Here is a 23047-nt window from a genome sequence, read left to right as displayed (position 1 = left end):
TCTGCAAATCACACCAGCCGCAAGTCAGCCGCTGCACAAATGAACGAGTGCCGCTGTGCTGACAAGGGAGAAACAGATTTTCCATACGCCTTTGACCATTTCTATCAAACTAACAAAGACATGGGAAATGCCAGCACACTGATTCTGTTTTGAATTTTACAAAATGTAATTTATTTAGACAACGTAGTTTTAATTTTTACAAGATAATGATAAAAAAGCCAAAAATGGATAGAAGGAATTTTCCATATGCTTTTGCTTAATGACAGGTATTTATAATATTACTTTTATAAAAGGACATGAAAATATGTAGGCACAAGCGTTTCTCAACAAAAAACTGCTTGTTGTAATGTTTCAACTCAGTTTAACTTTGGTTTCCAGAGGTAGTGACTCTAAAGCGAACTAGGGCATGAAACGGGTAACAAAGATTTCCAGGACAGAAAATACAAAGTTTAACTTAGTGCAAATAATATAGCACCCTTCTGAGGTGGTCACAGGTATCCTGATCTGTCAGACAACTAGAAGGCATTGCTATTGGAAAAATTCTGCCTAAAAACCCACATTGAATCAATGCATCTCACTTCCAGGTTCTGCTAGAGTAACGTATTAACAACATGGGAGATTCTAACAGGCAGGGCTCATGTAGGGCCATGAAATTTGTACTACTTCAGTTGCTGGGAAAAACTTAGCCCAATACCAAGGTTTAACAGTCAAGATCAGTCAATGCAACTTGTTTGGAAGCTAACTGTTAAAAAGATTTAACTAAAGAGCTGATACGCTTCTACCATAGTTTCCAGAGTTGCTAATAAAGCCTTCAGCTGTTCTCCAGCAAAAAACCCCATGTTTGCAGATATTTCTTGAAGAAACTGTGGTAGCTTTTGAAAAGTTTCTAGCTCTCTACAATATCTATCTACTAACCAATGTGCAGAAAATGTATTTTTCATCTTACGGTTATCACGAGCCATTACTGGAAGTGCATTTGAACAAGCTACCTCTCTGAGAGTTAGAGTAAAGGGTGAAGAAAGATTATAAACTGAACAAAAATTCAGTAGCATCTTATTAAATAAAATCAACCACAGTTCTCTCTGCTGACTGCTAAAATCTTGTTCTGTGCGTTCATAGAAGCTTTCAATGTTCTCATCTGGATGAACAACATTCAAAAGCTCTTGCTTCACTTGTACCGACTCAAGATAATCCAGTGGCAATTTTCCATTGGAGTCCCTCTGCTGTAGAAGGACTGGTCCTGCAGGGAAAATATAAACATTACTAATAAGAGTACATTCGATTTGGCAGCTGAACAAGATTTTGGTTTGGTTTTTGCCAGAAGCTCGGAATCTGTTTCAGTTCCTTTTTGTACATAGTTATGTTGATGTAACTGATGAGTTACACATTTGTAATACAATCTAGAGCATGTAGAGAGACCCTTTGTAACAGCTTCTCTATGATATTGTCTTAATTTTCTTCCCAGTTTTGCTAGGTTAAAAGCAAAGGATTATTATACAGAAATGGAAAAGAAATTCAAATGTTGCTTATTCTAAAATACACAGAGTATGTAAAAATGTAATGTTATTACTGTGGTAAAATGACATTAAGTATTTTATAGACCAGGTTATTTGTCGACACTAACTCCAAATTAAAGGCAAGTTACTATGATGGTCTTTATTTTACTTTTCTGGATGGCGTGGTCAACCTTGTCCTAGGCTAGGCAGCACGGTAAACTACTGAGGTAGGAATCCTAAGTCTCCCCTAACAACTGAGTATCAAAACTTGGTCTTAACAAATTTCTGAAATGCAAATATTAATTATTCTAATAAATAGATTTTAAGTCAGTAAATGGGACGTTTTACTTGTTCAGATTATACTACGTTCCTTTGGTATTTCCTGTTTATTAGTACAATGGCACTATTAATATTTAAATAGTTTACAAGTATCTTGATAAATCAGTTTATGAAAGATTGCATCAATAAGAAAAAATGATGGCAGTTAACACACTGCAGGTGGTGTTTTTCAAAGATGAACATGACAGGAATCTTCTTACGTAAATCTGGGCTACTGTGCTAAAGTAATGATGTAATTTTAACTTGAATACATTCTCAGAAATATATTTTAATTACAAAAAGTAATTCGCCGCATTACATATCCATACTAGAGGTTGTGATTAAAGCTGTATTGTTTTACTCCATCATGGATTATGCAATATAATTACATTTTGCAAGCTGAAGGTTTTCAGAAAAAGAAAGTGAAAAAAGTTTTTGCAGAATTGTGTTCTAAATTATTGAGCTGAGTAAATCCACCCTGAACGGGTAACACACTTTCTACCATAGTCTTGTCAGCTATTTGACAGGCCAAAACCCAGAGTGTGACAAAGGCAAAGATAAGGGTACAGGCAGCCTTGTAGTTGCCAGAAAATCTTGATGAATGCATGTGCAAGTAGAGCTCTTCCCCTAGGACAACAGGATCATCCACTACCTATTCTTCACAACAGCCTAGGAAAAATGCACATCTGTCAGTGCAATGCCATTTCCAATTGAGGAGCTGGGCTTACTACAATATTGGCTATTGCATCACTTAGACCGATTGAACTAAGCCCAGGAATTGGCTTGGCATGTCAGACACAGGGTTCAGTAGATATATAAAACACCTGGGAGCCGCAGAACTGAAGCTCAGCAAACACAGAGGTAGAACTGCAGAGGAATGCATTGATTATGAGCCCGTGCCTGCACAACAGACACAGAAATAGCCTTTAGGGGGCAGGAGAAGACTGTAAATACAGAGGGTCTTAGGCCAAGAATGAAATAAAATGTGTCTCTACCTTAATTAAGTAATAGGCCATCTAAATACAGTGCATTCTTCTGCCTCATGGCTATATGCAGAATGATTGTTATTGAAAAAATCTGGACTCAGCACATAATGCACAGAGATTAAACTGACATGGTAGGTCAATGGTAAGGATATTGCAAATACTTATTTTAGTAAATGAATTAAAAGAAGGAAGAGTTGATATACAAGACTGTTCTTTGCAGTTTTTTTTTTTAAAAAAAAACCCACCAAGTTAATTATATTTTGAAACAAGACACAAGTTCCCTGTCACTGAAGAAAAAATATTGTTCAAAACATTTATCATGTGTTTGCCTAAGGGGCAATGTATCTTTTTTTAGAAACTAAGGCAACCCTCCCACTATTATCCCTAAACAGCAGTTATCACAATTACAATATAGGTTCTTTCCTTAAACTAATTACCAAGCTAATTGTGTTCTTCAAAGACCATCACATTAATTTTCATAAATGCTGAACAAATTTATGTTGAAATACATGATTATATAGAGATTTACTGATTTATTTTTGCATCATGGTAAAAATAGATCAAAACAAAAGAAAATCCTTAAGCTTTGCTTGGTGACTAGGTAATCTTTATCTTCATTAATGAGTTTGGAGACTATAGTTACAATGCATATGGTGTAAAATGCAGAATAAAAACATTACCATATTGGAAAAAAATGTGAAAATCCCGATTAATTTCATATTCAGCTGATCAAGATAAGTGTGAAAACAGTATTATTTTTATTGTGACCAAAACAGCTTGGCTTAAAAATGTTTTAAAATAAATATTTCATAATAACATTGTATTTTAAGCAACTATTAAGAAAAACACCATGAACTTCACATGGACTCAGAACAGTGGATAATTTCCCTAAACCAGTTTAGCATAAATACACTCACCCCCATGCTGAAGTAGCAGCTTGCCAATTTCTACATGTCCATTTGACAGTGCATCATGCAAAGGAGTCACCCCGTCCACTTGACTGAGCAGGTCTACCTCTGGACAGCGTTGCAAAATTTCGCGGACACACACTGTGCTGCCATGGTTACAGGCTTCATGCAAAGGCGTCCAGCCAGCATAGTCTGAATTATAAATCAAGGGAAGTTTTAAAACAGCAGAAGTAGTACTAAAATGTTAATAATGTAATTCATTAGACAGCAAAACACTTGACTTTTTGGTATTCATCATGGCCACAGTGGCAGCTTGTGATTTCAAAACAAGAAATTCTACTGAAAAACATCTGAAAAAAATTAAACAGCATTTTTAAAAATCATTAGAAAATGCAATGATAAAAGACACTGTGGTTGTAAATTAGCCTTTCCTCAATTTTTGCTGAAGTCCTCATTTTCAGTTGTTTAAAATAATAAAGACAGCTTAGTAGTATAAATACAAACCTTACTACCAAACAGATATTAGTACAGTTCTTTATCTGGCTTAATTTCTTAGTTCTGTAGAGAAAATGAATAACTTACCTTTAGCATTAATGTCTGTTCCAGGGGAAGAGAGAAGCTGAATCAATCTCTCCACTTTGTTACTTATGCAAGCTCTATGCAGGGCTGTCTCTCCTACCATAAAAAATTAATAGATTACACTAGACTAGGCAAGATAGCAACTAAAGAAAATAATCAAAGTGCCTGGAACTAGGAGACCTGGCTATATGCCAGAAAATTCAATAATGAGTAAGATTTTCCTTTATCCTGGTTAACCATCTTTTAAGAAAATTCAAAAAAAACCCACAGAGCTTCTGCTCCACCAGAGATCCAGCAATGAAATTGTATTGCAAATGGTTTAACACAGGAATTATCTCCCCCCAGTTCAAGGTTTAAAGCTTCAAATCACACTATAAAAGCACCAAGTGATCACAGAACACCAAAAATACTGGGTTTTGAAGCAATAAAACTTTAGAGTGCAGTTGCCCTCCCTTAAATTTATTCATGAACCTACGTTAAAATGTATGGTTCTTTTTACACAGCATTTATAGCTTAATTCAAATGAATGTTTCTGGCTAAGCACGAGTGCCTCTACACACTCAAGTATAATTCAGAACTTCAAATCCGTTAACAGATGGTTTGCTGTTTCTCAATAGGCTGTCTGACTTGGCTACAGTAGCAAAGGAGGGAGGAAAGAGAGAAAAATAAATGAAGGGGTCCCAATAATAATAATAATAATAATAAAAAGAAAACCCTCCAGAAAAAAAAAAAAAAATCCCAAGCCTTAGTACCATGTAAAGCCGAAGTAACTGTGAAAAACTGAACAGCAAGCTACTGAGAACTGCTGCTTATAAGTAAAGACACCATTAGTTTCTGCATGATGAAAACTTCAGACCCATTCTAAATGCTGTTTTGCTTTCACTAAATGATTAGGTTTGAACATGAGCCAAAGCAAAATCTTGATACCAGGTGAAAGATGATGCAACAAACATCTTAGAAATGAAAAATATCTCTGGCTAAATCTCTCAGCCTTTGCGATAAGATTTACATGGTATATTTTGTTATATTAATACCTTCACTATGTAAATCTGTCAGCTCCATACTCATTCTTTCAACAGAAGATACTACTTACAATTTGGCAGGGGAAGAATACAAAAAAAAGCAGGTTTGGTGGGTTTTTTTCCCCCTAGTCCTTCAGCTCACTTTTCTTTGTAGAAGTCAGCATGTAATAATTCACATCAATTTTACTCGCAAAAGCAATAAAGAGAAAGGGAACCAGTTTTAAAAATGCATGGTCTGGCTCTGTTACTGAAGCTCTCTTAAATCCCAAAAGAGGGTGAGGGGGGTTTTGTCCTTCAGTGTTTGTGATACAATTCTGGTTTTAATTTTTTGAAGAATCCCAGCTTGCTTTTTCTAAGCCTCCTCTTAGGTGTCATGATTAATATAGTTGTGTTTTAAGTGATATAGGTAAATTTCTGATGATGATGATGACAAAAAGTAGTTCTAGTAAGTAATTCTGTTAGGTAAAGTACAATTTATTAAATTTGTGTAATAAATAGGGACCGAATGAATTACTGCAGTGCTGTTTTATTCCTTAGGTACTTGGGTTCCAGTATAGCTAAGACAAAAGCCAAATGCCTTTCATAGTCTGGGCTGAATGCCTGGAAGAAAACAGTCCATATGCTTAACACAGCTATGTAACATAGCATACTCCTCAGTCTTTGTTCACAAAATGTCTAGGACTGAAAGAGATGAAGACTGAATTATACTTTCAAATCAGAAGACGTTGATCCTACCAAGCACAGGTTGAGGTGGATTAGCAAAGTAAGGCGGGCAAGACTGGAATGAGCTCACACAAGCTGTACACTGTATTTAATATCTGGGAGGGGGAGGGGAGTGAAGAAGGCAGCTTTATTCCACCATATATACAATTCCTCCTTTTAAATAGATATCAGAAGAAAGAAACACAAACCATAACAAAATAATTCTTGGGCATAAGCCATCATTTTAGTTTAGCATTCATCAGGACAAGATTTTTAAACCTGAAACTGTCGATTCTAGCCATATAAAGTTTGTAACATAAATTAGATATATAGAATACCTTTAGTATTTCTCCTGTAAAAATGTACCTCTTCAGCCAAACGGTAGCGATTCTCTTTGGTGCATGACGCCTCAACTTCTGCTTTTGCTCTACGCTTCTTTGTCAATGGAGGGGGCTTACTAAAGATTAAGTCACTGAAAAGAGAGCAAAGGGGACATGTCTAATATCACTATTTCATATTTTAAGATAATGTATATGTACTTAATGGTTTTAAATGTGTATAGAGCATACTTAGATCTATCCATTTCACAGTTATTTCGGAAATGTCTTAATTACATAATTTTTATGTCATTTAATTATAACTATTTAAAACAGTAATAAAATTAGATTACCCACAATTAAACTTTCTTTAAAGGTAATGCTATGAATAGTTCAACTTCTCTATGTACCCTTTAAATTTAATATTGGGAAAATATAACTATATCAGTTTGCATATACATTGAGATGGAGGATAGGGAGAAAGGGGGAACCCCAGCCCAGAGGTGTTACAGGTTTACAATGGAGCTTTCTGTCAGTTGCAGTAATTTGTGGACAACAAAACAGGTCATATAAAGTTCAAGAAATGTGTCAGGTCAGAAGCTGTCCCCCAAAGCAGAATAAAACTGGTGATGTTATAGGTATTACTTACGGTAGATCAGGCAGCACTTTGACTTGGTTCTGCTTATCGCCATTTAGCATCTGTAATGCCCTTTGAGACTCAGGGCATGGCCGTTGCCCTATTTTCTTTTTCTTTGCTTTGCTTATCTTTCTTGTCTCATGCATCCCTACCTCTTGCAAAGCAGGAAAATAGGAACAGACCTGTTGCAAGAGTAACATTTTCAATGACTTTGTATACAGTAAACTAAAATGGAGTAATTTTCTTTTTATGCATGTCATGCAAAACAGTTCATCCACCACCCACAGCCTGCTGTATATAAGTTTTTTCTAAAATATGATCACTAAATGATTGCATATATAGATTGTTTAAAGTTGTCTTCTGCAATCTTTTTTATATTATTGTAATTTGCTCTTTATGCTGGCCTCAGAGGTGAGTGGGTTCCATCCGAGACAGAACGTGGGAAGTTCCAGACCGCTCTCTGGGGTTCTTCTGGTAGCTGAGAAAATTTTGATCACTTTAGCTGGACCTAAGACTGAAGCAAAGTGAAGCGATTCTCAGGTACTTAATGAAAGTATTTACAAGCTTTCTGCTCCCAACCCAGGGAGCAATTTGGTAAAGAAATACTCACTCTCCTTCATCTAAGATGAGGGCTTGGATGAAGCCTTTGAGCACTGCAAAGGCACTAAGCTAGTTATCTCTTAGGTGCAATCTTATTATTAGGGTAGCTTTGGAAGTTGTAGATATTTTGGCTTCTTTCCAGCAATACAGAGCTTCCAACTCACCCATACCCCTCATTTTAACAAGTCACGTAAGTTTCTGCAATTTGGCAAAAGCATAAGAAAACTTCCAGTGGGGGTTCATTCAAGGATTACACAATGGTTGTGTCTGAAGGAAGATATTAAGGTTCTGAGTATCTAGCGGATCCCTGCAGATTCTGCAGGCAATTTGCAATGGGTGAGGTACACCTTACCTGCCCCCTCACTGTACATTTACCACCAGAGAGGAGGAGGGCACTAGTTGAACCCGTAGAAAATCCTAGCTGGTAAAATGCTGTATGAGCAGAGTCAGCAAAATTGGACAATAGTTAATATTTATTGTATGGAACAAGAAAAGAAGAACAGAAATGCTAAGAAGAGCCACAAAAAACACATGAACATGTTTCAAGCACTACGAAAATTTACATTTAAGTAGTTGCGGAGAGTGATCAGTAGTCATGGCAATACTAAAAATAGCAATTGCTGCTGTATATGTGTTGGTAACATACGTTAAATATTAGATATGTAGTTGCTTATTTTTAAAATTCTGACAGTCTTTTGTTTGAGCTCTGTTTAAACACTATGTTTATTAATAAACAATGATCTCTGTTCACAATAAACTCATGTAAAATTCAGGAAAACTTATGTATGGAAAAAGTATACAGGTGTAAATTTGTTTTTCTTTGACTCTACCTGTATAATTTTAGGCCATACAGAAACAGTTATGGATTCCATATTCTGTCTAGCCATTAGTATTAACATTACTGAAATGAGGCTCTAAGTTAGGACATATCATTACTGTGTGATCTCCCCAATTTGCTTGCATCCTGGCAGCAGTCATGGTTTTGAGAACTTCCCTCACAGCTTTCATCGTGGATTTCCTCATCAACTATCACAATTTGTGATTTGAAGGCAGGAAAAGGTTTGCAAGTAGGAAGAATTTTTTAAGAGGAGAAATTCACAGGAATATACTGTTGTTCAAAATCATAAAATCTTGTATGTAACAAATGCTTGGACCTAGTAGAATACTGTCACCCCTTCAAAAAACGTGAAGGAAAAGATATTCAAGGAAAATCACACTACATTTGGCATTTTCCTTAATTACAAATTTAACATTGCAATAAAGTGATTACATCAGAGATAATTTTAATAAGCTTTCACTGTAACTTTTCATGTTAACTACATGTAAACAGATTAATCAAGTGTTACAAATTCTCTGGCAGGCAGGAAAACTCTTATCATTGTTCTGAACCCAGATCTTGGGCAAAAAGAAATTTAAATGCAGTAGAGTCTGTCTACAGGTGGAAGACAATGCATGTAATAAGCATGACCTTAGACCACAACAGAAAGGTATTCCAAGACTTTCAGGAATCCAATTACTTGTAAAATACTTAAGTGTGATAGGTTATTAAGAAGAGTTACTTACTATTTTCTGAAGAGAAAGAGATTCTGTAGAAACAGTTATGCTCCTCTTTAAACACATGTTTTTAAAAACTGCTTCTGCGACAAACATTTGAAGCCAGAGGGATGGTATGGAAGAAATGAACATTTTTAAGTCACATATTGAAAAATCTGGATAAAAGCAAAGAGGGAAAAAAAGAGCCTTAAAAATGAGAATACACAAACCTGTACATCTAGAGTTATCTAGAAGACAGCACTTCCAGACCTTTTTTTCCCTGCTGTTACAGATTTGTAAGTCATTCTCCATGCAAATTACTAAAAATAATAATACTGAAAAAGATTTTGTCCATCACTTGATAATAAGATCAGCTTCTAAGAGAACAGTCACCAGATTTTAAAAGGCAAAGCACCACTCTTTATGTGAAACTTTAAAAAAAAAAAATCTCTAAATACAATCTTATAAAAGTTATACCTTGATTTTGAAAATGATTTTTTTTTATTTGGGAAGTGATGCAAGTGATTAGCTTTAAAATCTCTAAGTGACACAATATAAACACAATTCAGATTTAACATGTAACACATGAACAAAGAAATCTGCAAGTAATGCAGGGTGACCTACATTAAAAGTGACCTTAAGCAAATTTCAACCATTTGGTACATTCAGATGTATCAAACAGTTCATGCTGTTTTAAAAATCAAACACACAGTGGCAGAAAAATATATATCTATTTCTATCTCAACATGTATCAGGCATATATCTGGCCTACCTCTCTTTTTTTTTTTGGAAAAGGAGACAGAATGACTGATTTTTCTTAAGGTGAGATTTGTATTTGAATTCTAGCAAAATAATTTTGTCAAAATAGCAACTGAAACAGGTGGAAAGCAAGGCCTGCCATCAAGAGGAAAGTCTTTACTGTATTGAGGGAGTGCTCTGCTCTGCTGAGACTTGCTCATAATTAACCGATCTGTAGACTCAACCAAAACAGAAAAACAGTTTTGACAGTACAGACATTTTCTACTTAAGAGTGACACAATTTAGAAGAACTCTGCAACAGTTTTTTTGAGCTTTAAGTACTGTGGACTGAATCAAGGACAGTCATCACCAATAGGTCAAAGAATCTTTACTCTTTATAACCAGAGTGTGAATGCTGTTCTTGTGAATGTTCTCAATGAAGGAAAGCATAGAAATTATAATTTTTGATTTGTGTACAGGAAAGTATGAAAGTCTTACAGAAGTATATATCCACAATTCTCCCTATTGTATTAAAGCTAGAAAATCCTTTGGAGAGGTGGCGATAGTACTAGATACTAAAAGCTCCATTGATTTAAATACTATGAAGTACCAACTGATTTGGCCTTTTAAGGTCCAAGGTAGGATATAACAGTTCTGATAACTTGCTTTCTCTAAGACTGGAGTGGAACTATTCATCTGGAGACTAAGATTTTAGTTTTTCAGGACAGTTCTCCTCAAGCATCCTAAGTAGTAGAAGACAGCAACACTTTAAATGAAGACTATGTACACCTCTCTCTAGAGAAAATGATGACTGAAACCAGGATATCCATACAGGTGTAAAGGTTGAACTACAGATTTCCAACTATTTCTTAAATGAGGGGTGGGGTGGTGGGGGAAGCTTTGGTGGGAATTAAGTTTGAAAACAAAATTTAGAACATTCAGTAGTTTTCTTGAGATTATTCTTTTGGTCTTTTGAATTCCTCGTCCCCTCATTGCCACAAGGACAGATACCTGATATTCCATGTTAATAACAATGGGTCATTTAAGTCATGATATTTCTCTTTATCTAGTATATTCAATGAAGAGGGACAATAGTGACCCATGGGACTAGTTGGAATTTCCCCTACCCCCAAAATAAATTCCATTAAGTCTAAGGATTTGGAATGAGACACTGAAATGTTTCATCTGAAGTCTGTATGAGTCAAAGAGTTCAGTGTAGCTTTTGGACTTATGGCTGAAGCACCTTTAGCCAACAAGATCACACTTGTGGAGTGAAAAATTTCATCTGAGAATTGGCCTGAGCTAAGGTGCCTCCAGTTGCCTCTCTGAAGTTATGACTTATTATGATATGCTTAAAGCTCTTCCTAAACTCACAAGAGAGCTCCAAACATTATTTTTTTTCCTTCACACTGTGTAGTCTTGCTTCTGCATTAACACCTACTGAGATTTATTTAGAGGGATTTCAGTAGGAAAGCCTGCCCTATTTGGTCTTTGCTTGGGTCAGACAGACACACACACTAAACAGTTTCCTGCATACGTGCACATCACACCGTAAGACTGCACAGCTGCAACAGAAGGTAAAATTTAACTTAAAAGTAAATCAAAGATTTTAGTTAGGACCTCAGTGTATCTGATTAAAAGACTTTGAGAGGCATTTCAAACACTCACCATCACATGAAATGGCAATGTACTGTGCCAAGTCATCAGCTACTTGATGAAACACATTTCTGTCCATAAGCAGACTTGAGATGATCCAATATTCCACTACAGTTCCAAGAATTGCATTTAATAGACCAGCTATTTCATATCCAAAAGCCTAAATGGATTAAAAAAAAAAAAGAGTATCTATAGACCCGTACTGTGTAAGAAATTCAGACTGATAACACACCAGCAATAACGCTAGAGAACTTCTTTAAATAAAAGCCCACTGTGTTGCCACATCACTTCTTCACTGGCTTTTCTTTTTCTGCTCAAAAGCTAACTGTTGTAGCCAGGCCAACAAAATTAATATCCCATTGATATCACATCAATTGAGATTTGGCATTGGAGAAATACATGTTACTTGAAAACACATTATCAAAACCAACATGCAAAATGGGATCAAAGCTTACAAGTACAAAGTGTGACTTTTTTTAAATTAGGTTTTGTTTAACTGTAAGATTTCAAGTTCTGCATTTATGCTAGTTAACCTTGTCTTTCATTTGACAATTACAGGGTTCTCCCCACTCTATTAGGATTCTCTTTTCCTAAAGACTTCATCATGAAATTAAAGCTCCTTTTGTGACTAACCCTATCTATCTGTGCCAAAAGGGGAAAGGATGCAAGGTGTTACTTTCTTGCACAGAAAAAACTTTGGCAGCCAGCTTGTGGGATCAGTAAACTTTCTCCTGCTACCAAAAATTCCAAAGAGACTAGCAGCTGCAAATTTAGAAAGAACATAGTTACGGGTATTGGCCTTACCTTTTTCTCCCCTGAACCTACACAAAATGGCCACATGTAGATAAAAAAGCCAAAGCATATTTTCTTCAGGAGGCATTAAGACAATACACAGCACTTTAACATGCTACCCAGAAAGTACTGTGAGATATATGAATGTATTTTTTCACCTGTGTGAGGACTTCATCAGTATTGGTTGTGTAAAGCACTGCTTCTAGTGTCTGAGTTAGTCTGTGCAAAGGTAAGTCAGATTTGCCTACTCAACATCTTTCTGTGCCATTTAGAAATATTTTATGCAACAATTCCGAAATAAGTTATTCCTCTGACTACATGTACAACCACAGAAAATTCAGTATTGCATGTCAGTTTTGAAAGCGCAAATTGGAAGAACACATGCACCATTCTAGGAATACATGAAATTAATTTGCCCAAAGACATCTACCTAAGGTTCTACTGGAGAATCACTACTGTTACACTAAAGTACCAGCTGATACATTGCATTCTAGTGAGAGAATGAGTACTTCAAAATAGACAATTATGGGTAAGAGGGAAATTGAACTGAATATATACTTATTTGTCAGCTTGAAATTTTAAAGAATTACTTAAAGGAAGAAAAAGTTTACTGTCTTTTGTTGTGCTGTCACACCACAGTCAATGGTTTGTCTGATACTCCTTTGAGAACAACATACGTTCAAGGTTGGCTTAAAATAATTTAATAGCATTCCCTCAGGAGCCGGAAGGCACCAAAGACTGAAACAGTTTGCACTTCATCAATAAATCAAACAGACATATATAAAAGCAACAAAGACTGTGACACAGATGAGATTTATTATAAAAAGATTACAAAGTAATTTGTTGAAAACCTACACAAATACTGTCCCTACAGTTAACAGACTTACTCATCATTCAAAAGAAATGGAATAAACACAACTACAAATAAACACTTATGTGGGCAGGCAGTATAATCTCCATCAATGAAAGTTTTTAAGAACTGGGCAGGGAAAATCTGTTAGGAATGTGATCTCTGAGATTGCCTCTGGCCCTACTTCCTCTTACTCTGCTAAGCTCGACCTGATTTGCTTCAGCCCTTGCTCTACTGTATCATAATATTTTATTGTAGATGAACTGTGGGATCTCATAATAACAAAACCCCGAGAACAGTGATATCGCATGTCAACAACATGAAAATAATTTTTTTCAACTAAAATTTAAATATTTTAAAAGCTACATTACTCACGATCTTCTGAGGATTCAGAACAGAAACTGAAGAACTAATTTAAAACAGCTGAAATGCATTTAAATTTCCCTTAAGTATGTATACCTCTTTTATCATTGGACCCCAAAGCAAAATACTGAGTGAATAATTTAATTCCATCAATAGTTCTTTGCAGGAAATATATTACACAAATGCAGCAAATAAGCACAATTTTAACAGATGTAAGTGACAGGAACAAGGACATATAGATGTAATCTGAGGTAGATACAGATGTAAAGCAGAAGTATTTAAACTCTTTGTCTTGTTTCTAAATCAGAAGCCTGTATTACTTCATCTATGAAACATTTACAAGGAAAGCAGAGAGGAATGAAAGCTGACCTTGAGGCACAGATCGAAATAATGACTGTTAATACTGCAAGTATTAATAATGTTTCGCAGTCAGATATATAGCTGCATAGTAAATGTGGCTGATGCACCAGTTGCAACTACGTTTGCTCAGCTGAGTATCTGCACACTGACAAAAACAAACCAGATATTGCCAACGGGCATAGGCTAGGTTGACATTTTTGTAAAACAACAGTAGCACAAACCAAGAACTTGTTAGTATTTTGAAATAAATGGTTCGATGCTACAAATGAGGGGGAAACGCTCTAATTTACTGGAAGTATCATCTGTTCTAAATATATTTAAATATTAACATCTTAAAATTTGCATTTTTGACCACAAAACAATACAAACATAGTAATGAAAACATATGCAATATTAAATAGGTAAAAAAGAAGCAAGCATTTCAATTAAAAATGGGAATTGCTACCATGTATGACAAAACTTCATTGTGCATATAAACAGCTTCTGCTACCAAATTCAAGAGGCTAAATCTTAAAAAGTCTTTTCTACTGCTTTACAACTCTACTGCTGGTTTAAAGCTGCAGCTTTTCTGAAATTTAGATGATATTTTTAATTACCAAACTAACATAAAGAGAAAAATATCAACAAATTAAAAAAAGTTTCAGCAACAATATTTTTAGAATAATAAAGTTTTACAAAGCTAAGTGATCTCTGTTAATCAGTGAAAAAGTAAATGCACAGGAGCCATCTGATTTTTTTTTTTTTAAACATAGAAAAGCAATATTCACAACGTCATAAGAAAACTCTTATTCCTGGACATGAATTAATGTCTTACCCATATAAATGACATGAACTGCTGTTTTATTAACAAATGCAATTTTGGATTAAGTAAAAACACATTTAAATAAGAGGGGTTTGTTTACACCGTCATTTAGATAATCGTATGACTACTGGTCACTGGAACACGAGCCCTCAATTAAGAAAAATTGAGAATACTCAGAAACCACTGGTTTTGGTTCTATCATTTCCTAGTTTAATCTTTAATCAAATTTGAACCTCATTTAGTTTTAACAGTTTCTTTATAAATTGGCAAACAAGGACATGATTTTTGTAGGTATATTATAAATTATTCAAGTCTCTCCCTCTTCCTCCTAAATAATGTACTTTTAAAATTCCTAAAAATAACGTACTACTACAGAACGTAGTACTTCAAATTGTGCTGAAAGGATTCTTAATAGACCTGCAGTATTATTCTTCCTTATAAACCCAAGTGTACCAGGTCTGCCTGGGATGGAGTTAATTTTCTTCGTAGCAGCCTTTGCTGTGTAGCGCTTGCACAGCACCAGAGCCTTTTTTTTTTTTCCCTGCTCTGCCCCCTCAGCAAGTGTGCTGGGGGTATGCAAGAAGCCAGGAGGGGACACAGCCAGGACAACTAATCCAAAATGACCAAAGGGATATTCCATGCCATATAAATGTTGCGCTCATTAATAAAAGCTGAGGAGAGGAGAAGGAAGGGAGGACGTTTGGGGTTTTGGCGTTTGCCTCGCCAAGTAACCGCTACACGTGATGGAGCCCTGCTTTCCAGGAAGCGGCTGCACATCTGCCTGCCGATGGGAAGTAGTGAATGAATTCCTTGTTTTGCTTTGCTTACATGCGCTGCTTTGCTTCACTTATTAACTGTCTTTATCTCAACCCATGAGTTTTCTAGTTTTTGTCCTTCCAATTCTCTCCCCAGTCCCACTGCGGGGTGGGTGAGCGAGCAGCTGGATGGGGACCTACCTGCCAGCTGGGGTCAACCCACTACACCATGCACAGTACATTACGTAAGATCCAGATAAACCTTTTTTCAGAACTCTGTTCCTTGTTCTTATCGTTGAGTATCAAAGCTATCTCACAGAGAAAAGCACTGAAGTGGGAAGAGGCTGTTGACTGTATTCACATACAAAGGTCACATCAGTACAACTGATGTCTGCCAGCCTAGGAAATGCAATTCCTACATTGCTGTTCCATTTAATGCTTTGCCAAGTGCAGTGCTACAGTGACAGAAGTTTCAGTACACACGCGTTTTAGTACGCATAGAAAAGTTCTTACAAGAAAGCTTTTAAGTCACAGGAAAATTCATTTTAACTTTTTTACTTGCAATTACAGAGTTATTTTAGAGTTGTTCTTTTTCATGTGGTGTAAATGTTTTTAGGGTTACCCAGTACTGCAAAAGTGCATAAACCATACTTCCAAGAAAGCTGTTGGAAATGACAGATAGACCAGAAAGACATTTAGTCCTACAAATTTATACCAGGTAATGATACCTGAAACAGAAGAAAACAGATCAGAAATATGCAAGATGATGCAACTAAAAAATGGAATTAATGTCTTTTTCACTCCTTTGTCAGGCCATGTAAGACAGCTTTTTTAAAAAAAAAACACTAGTAGTATCAGGGATGAAAAGCATTTCTGATACCATTTGTGACATTGTGAAAAGCCATGTAATAGCTCAAAGCTACTCAAAATGTTAAAAGCAATATACACAGTCCTTTGTAAATTCTAAAATTGAATTGAGACCTTTGGTTCAAGGAAATTTGACCAGAAGTTTTTGCATCAAACCTATTTAAATAATAAATAATACATATTATTCATATTAAAATTATATTCAATACAGATTTGAAGATCTCAAGCGATGGAAAAACTTTCATGTTCTTTGGCAGTGCATTTTTAACTGCAAGGATAGTGTATCAGTTTTATTGCACCAAGTTGTCCCAGCAAATTAACACACTGATGAGCATGGGCCTCCAATTTCCTGTCACTAATTTTATTCTGGTACTTTTAGGATAAAGTAAATTCTATCTAACACAAGAAAGCAAATGCACTCACATATGTAACTTAAGTCTTTATAGCCCTTCATTCGTTCTTTTTCTTTTTTTTCTGATGTACATTGTAACAGGCCTGAAAAGTTAAATACCTTCAGAGTACGTAAGCCAAGGAAACCAGTAACTCAGAATTTCAGCATGGATTTTCTTTCTTAGAATACTTTAACTGTTTCTGGATTGTTCTTTTTACAGTCAGACACACACGCATTCACCATAATTTTGCAACAAATCACCACTAGAAGAGAGGAAGCATATACAGATATTTTCCCTCCACTCTTGTGCTGATTTGTTGTAATCTCTTTGAATTACAAAAAAGATAATCTGATTCTAAAAGACAAACAAAAAAATTGCTCACTTTTACCTCTTAGAAAGGAATGTTAGACATACCCCCAAAAAAGAATGTAATTAAATTATTCATCTGTTTCTATTTGCAGATATTTTTATTGGAGAATTGCACAAAAGTTCACTATATCACAATTGGCATGTTTGTTTCTTCCCACAAGCTAACACACTTGTGGTAAGATGGGAAACATGGTCACTCCTTTACACTGTGCTATAAAACAATTTCTGTGCCCATGCAGACAGTACGAATACTCAAAGTCATTCCTCTCACGTAGATTTCTGAATGGCCTTACGTGAGTCTTGCCAATGTGTTGCCCCTTAAGCAAACAGTTTTTAAAAAACAAAACTGGTAACAATAACTCGCAACCTTAAACAGAAGACAGAAAGGAAAATTTTGCACTCAATATGCTATATTTAATTACATGGAAATACTGTGGTTTTATTTATGCATCAATTTAATAATAATAAAAGGAGGAGAAAAGAAAACACAGTTCTGCCTGCATAGCTGGGGAGTATTTGCTCCTTTGGCTTTCTGAAAGATCTTTTCAATTATGTCATGGAATTTTAAATGGAGTCTCTGAATATATGGAAAAATCAGCCTATCAGGTTTTAGTATAACAAAATTGAGAGTGCAAAAAGGGATAATGACAAGTTTTGAATGTAAAAACATGGTACTTTGTTCTAGAGCTTATTTTTGCCAAAAAATGCAAAGAGAAAAAAAATGCAATATATAACTAGGAGGTTAAAGAATAAGGCTGTAAGAAAGAACATACAACACTACAGATATCATGAGGCAACAAGCTGCTTTTTAAGGCTAGAATTCTTATCTGCAGGGGCATTTTACATTACTGTGCATAAGATCAAAGCAGGAAAGCAACAGGCATCTGGGTTTCGTAGTGAAAGTACAATTCTTATATATATGTATATAAAGAAAACAGAATCTAAACAAGAGGTAGGTCTGTGTGGTTTATGTTATATTTTATTCTTTTAAGTTCATTTTTCATATATGTACTACACTCCATCCGACACAAGTGATTATTCTGCTTATGCATAGAACAGTTTATGAAAAAGGTATGACTTACAGTGCTGGAACTTGTCAAAAGAAGGCATAGTTGAAAAAAGAAAATGGTGCCTACACTTAAACTGCAGATTCAACACCAGGAAACGTATGAAAGCAGTCTCATTTTCCAAAGAAACAGGATGGCTACTGACACCAGCTGAATGCAAGCCTGCTTGGTGCTCAGTACCTTTGAAAAGGTAGGTTGTTTAAATACAAATATCGGCATAGAAGCCTAATTTTAGGCACTTTTTTTAATATCTTGACCAAGGATAAAAGGCAGCACTATATCAGAATGTCTTGCTTTGATAGCCCTCAAAAAAGGTAGGAGGTCTGGCTAGGTAAGATGAGTGAAGCTCTCATTATGTTTAATCTTTCTGCTTTCTTAACATCAGGAAGAACTACTAGGTATTATATTGAAAGTGCTTTTTTCTCTGGAATACTTCATTTTCTATTGTTGTTCTGTTATTGTATTGAAAAAGTGAATGAAGTACCTATTTATTCTGTGCTTTCACAATAATTTAAAAGAGAACGCAGAGACAGCAGTAAGTTTGTATTTTATGTGAGAATCTAGACGTCAAAGATGTTTTACAAGGCCTCTACCTTCTGAAAAGAAAGGGGTGAGATAGAGGACACTCAGTATCTTTCAGGTCAATGTCCTGCTGGTCATCAGGTCACAGAACAGCAATTAAGTCGCCTTCAATTCCATTTTTATGAAAAGACCTCGGGAAGATACCAAATGAAACTAAAGGACTGGGGAAGGAAACTGGGGCATTTATTAAAATAAAATAATGCATATCTGTTAAAAACAGGAAAAAACTATCAGTTTTGTTAGCTTTCTCCTTCCAACATTTCCTGAACACAATCACTGTAAAATAAGATAATCATGTCTTTCGTTACACCTTATTGTTTGACAGGATGTGTTAAGCTGGTGTCCCTAATGACTACAGTAATACCTGCTGGTAAGGGCATGTGAACATCTGAACGTAGCCAACAAGCTACTCATGACTCGTTTCTTCTCTACAGATCAATATGAGAATCTTATGGATCAATTCATTTCCTTTAGTGGAGCAAAAACCAGCATGCTTCACAACAAAAGGCAGCTATAACAAGCAGCTGTGATACTTACATATAATTCCTCACAAAGGAATGAACAAAGGAACGCCTTTAAAAAAAATATGTCGGTCTTCATTATTTTAAAGTATAAAATTCATACTCACATCATTTTTTCTGTTCAATTCTCTATGGGAAAGTATGACCCAATCTGCTAGAATATTTATGTGTTTGGTAAAAAGCACTGGGGTTTCGCTTCTCAGCCAAAAGGTCTTCAGAAGAACTGTCTGTGGCATGACTTGCTGATGCTGTGAATTGGTCTCTTCAACCAAACTGTAAAAAAAGAAAATGAAAAAACCTAAATCTTTATGCCGCTTTGATTACTATAGTTACCAGACAGAAACCTTGTCTTCTGTCAAAACACACAAAGGTTTGGCAATTTTTCAGTATGGAAAGATCAGACACAATTTCTGATGAATAATAAGTAAAATAATGATGACTATTACAGTCAGACTGAAGGAATTCTAATATTGTACTAACATTACATAAAGTAAAGGCTGCCTTTACTATTTAAATGCAGAGCAAAACCAAAGTATTTTTTATACCTCATAAACTAAGATAATTGTCTCCCTAGCAAAAGATAAGTTAATTGAATTTAAAAAACCACCAGTATGTTCAAAATGCTGCTAGTCTACCTTAAAGAATGAATACTGAAGCATTGCAAAACTAAAAATACAACTCTATGAGCAAAATTAAATGCTTATTGAAACTTTTAATATAGTGAAATAATAGGCTGTGAAAAGTTAGAGGCCTTAAAACATCATTAGAATACAAATTACAATAAAACTAAGAATTGGGGAATATAAAAGGACATGCTAACAATTGCACCTCTGTATAACAATACCTTATACAAACATCAAGATACAACTTGCTGTTGATACAGAAATACATGTGAAATTGTAAAAAAGTAATAAGAAAGTATTATCCTATAAACCCCACCTTTTTGTCAGAAATTCTACTTCAGCTTTTACTAAATCAAAGAAAAACTTCAATAATGTTCTGTGAACTATCCTCTGTTCATCTTCTCTCCCTGGAACTGGGATTGCATGACAAATGGGTTTGCAATAAAGGCAAGACCTGAAAAATAAACACCGAAAAATCCATTTGTATGACAGAAATCATAGTCTGATCTATGGGCAAAAAAGACAGCTCTGACTTCTGACAACCTTGACAAGGAGATACCTTGCTCCCCAGCAACATTCTTCATTTTAAAGCCTAACTTTCTGGTTTTAAAGCTGTATTTTCCCCCAAAAAACCAACGTTTGTGACTGGGGCTTTGTGTTATAAATTAAGATTTTGTGTTATAAGGTAAACTAAATAATTTAACTGTATTTAGTTTTTCTGTCTCTACTTGAGGTACTGTACAATTACGGAATTTAATAGAACTTTTTAAAAATCCTTTAATTACAAGGTAGTCTTGGAATATTTTATAGACATTGTAGCATTCTACAAACTTTAGTTCAGATTAACAGTTCACACATACTATTTGACAGGACTGCAGTCGTGGTCAAGTCTAATGATTGTCTAACATGATGGAGATAATTTTGAAGTAAAGTGCGAACACATTTTTTTGGCTAGAATTTTGAGTATTGGAAAGAACGTGTATAAAAAAAACCCACCAGGTATACAATTGCTGGGTATTCACATTCTGCCAGTAAGAAATAAAAGATAAAATACATTACCTAAAAGATAAATTCTCTTCCATTCCATGTGACATGTTCATAATAAAAAGCATTAAATGTCCAATTACAGTGATTCAAGTACAGTGATTCAATGCCCTTCAAGACTATAGACATATGTTTATACACATTCATATATCTCTAATTTCAGCTGTAATGAAGTATTTAAACAGCAACAATACATAGACTATTCTAATTTGTGGAAAGCTTAAAAAGTAAGTAAATAAAACGTACATTCTTTCCTTTCAAAAAACCACTCCTCTGCCTGTGAGTAAACACTTACTGAAACATAAAGTCAAAGGTCCAAATCTCAGTTATAATTCCAGACCTTCACATACCGTTAACTTGTTCTGGTGATAATGTGACTTTGGTACAATAGAATTCCAACCCTTCGCCCCACTCCTTGAATAAGAACAGCATAACAACTATTGCATCCAACACCTCATTAAACTTTCTTACCTTACAAGCATCTCTATCCAGGACCATGTGCCTTTCTTACAGATAGGACACTGAAGAAGATCCAAATAATACTTCAACATAGATGGGGACTTCCAAGGAGGATCACATTGGAGTACAAGGTACAAAATGTGATGAAGTTTAGCATTAAATACTGCATCAGTATTTCCCTGTAATAAAATGAGAAAATAATACTGGCTCCATACTGCAAAAGATCCATAATCACTAGTTTATACATTTTCTTTATTCCTTACAATCCCAAGTGACCTAATTTAATCAGTGAAGTAGCATGCAATTTAACGCATAATGACAAGCAGCAAAATTCAGAGTTTACAAAAAAAAAAAAAAAAAGGAAGGAAACAAGGAGAGCTTGCTCTAGAGCATGCTCTAGTGTGATATTCCAGCTGAATGCATGAACAAACCTTCTTCTCAATTGAGCTCTTTATCTGTGGCCTATTAGGTTAAAAAAAAGTCACACAAGTGCTGTTTCTAAAAGCAACAAAAAAAATTCTGGGCCAATTCTTCCACGATATTTAGAGCACTAAATTCATATGGCTTGTAAATAAATAATAATTTTTAAAAATCCTCATTTCTTAAGTATTAAATTCTTCCATTTTTAACACAAGCACATTGATGAACACAAAGTGAAGGGTGAATACATTGCTAAAAAACACTAAATACAATGTCAGAAGCAAAGATCATACTACTTCCATTTCATTTATAATACTGTAGTCTTCATCTCTCACCGATAGGACATATTCTAGAAGAGAATGAAGAAGTTGCACGGGAGGCGTAGAGTACTTTTGACCAGCAGCAAGTTCTGTGATTACATCAAGAAATAAATACTCTTCCGCTAATCCTTCAAGTATATACCATGTGCCTCTGGACAGGTCAGTATTTTTAACTTCGGAATTACATACCTTTGTAAATAAAAGAACAGCTTAATTAAAAAACCTTACAAGAACTAACTGGAAATCTCTAAGTAAAATGTTGGTAATACAACAGGGAGAAGATTGTAAATTAAACCAGAAATATTACTCATTGCCTGATCCAGTAAGATGCTGTCATCTAGGAAGGCCTTCACCCTTACTGAACTGCGCTTTCATTAAAAAGATAGTAGGTTTCAGAATGTGCTTCTCTTCTAAGAAGATCTGAATACATCTACCCTTTTAAAAAACAAATTATGTTTCACACACCCAATAACTTGCCTATAATTTATTCTGGAAAGTTACACAAAGGAGCATTAATATTTTCTGAAGTGCAGAGCACATCCCACACTATATGGCTGGAGTAGTAAGATAATCAGTACCACTGAACAGCTAAAAAAATTAGAGAAAAATGTAAAATCATGAAATACATCATTTACAAGTACACATTATAAAACCATAAACCATGTAACTGTTTCATCTCCTTAGTTCTCCCATTCACATATAGCATGTAAGAGAAGTAGCTAGTGCTACAGATAGCACAGGTATTGATCCCAGTGGATTTCAAAGTTCTGAAGATCTTAATGGCACAGGGCTTCCTTCTTATTCTCTGCCGCTCATGACAGCAAAACACTTAACTCTGCAAGCTTTCAGAGGACCCAGAAGGATCTAATGGCTTTCATGAAATGCTGTATCTGCCCTGCAATTTCCCCATTATTGTCTGTACTCTCTCTCAGCTTTCCAAGTCTTTATTTCCCATTAATGATACAAAAG

The 23047-nt window shown here is 35.2% G+C and overlaps 1 protein-coding gene across 5 annotated transcripts in view; it reads right to left on the bottom strand.

Moving 5' to 3' along the window:
- SLF1 (SMC5-SMC6 complex localization factor 1) overlaps positions 1–23047 on the bottom strand; it is a 38497-nt gene continuing 15450 nt past the window's right edge. For 4 of the 5 annotated variants that reach the window (XM_054809639.1, XM_054809638.1, XM_054809641.1 and 1 more), the window contains exons 8-18: positions 22094–22267; positions 21351–21517; positions 20152–20289; positions 19320–19485; positions 11505–11652; positions 9129–9274; positions 6978–7147; positions 6350–6483; positions 4291–4383; positions 3718–3900; positions 1–1240 (exon numbers count right to left, since the gene is read on the bottom strand). In XM_054809639.1, the coding sequence (XP_054665614.1) occupies positions 756–1240; positions 3718–3900; positions 4291–4383; positions 6350–6483; positions 6978–7147; positions 9129–9274; positions 11505–11652; positions 19320–19485; positions 20152–20289; positions 21351–21517; positions 22094–22267 (2004 nt within the window). In that variant the 3' untranslated portion in view covers positions 1–755. The remainder of the gene's footprint in view (positions 1241–3717; positions 3901–4290; positions 4384–6349; positions 6484–6977; positions 7148–9128; positions 9275–11504; positions 11653–19319; positions 19486–20151; positions 20290–21350; positions 21518–22093; positions 22268–23047) is intronic. The other variant, XM_054809642.1, reaches the window with a different exon arrangement.

Source organism: Grus americana, chromosome Z (genome assembly GCF_028858705.1).
Source record: "Grus americana isolate bGruAme1 chromosome Z, bGruAme1.mat, whole genome shotgun sequence".
Lineage (NCBI taxonomy): Eukaryota > Metazoa > Chordata > Aves > Gruiformes > Gruidae > Grus > Grus americana.
This window is presented reverse-complemented; position numbering and strand designations above follow the sequence as displayed.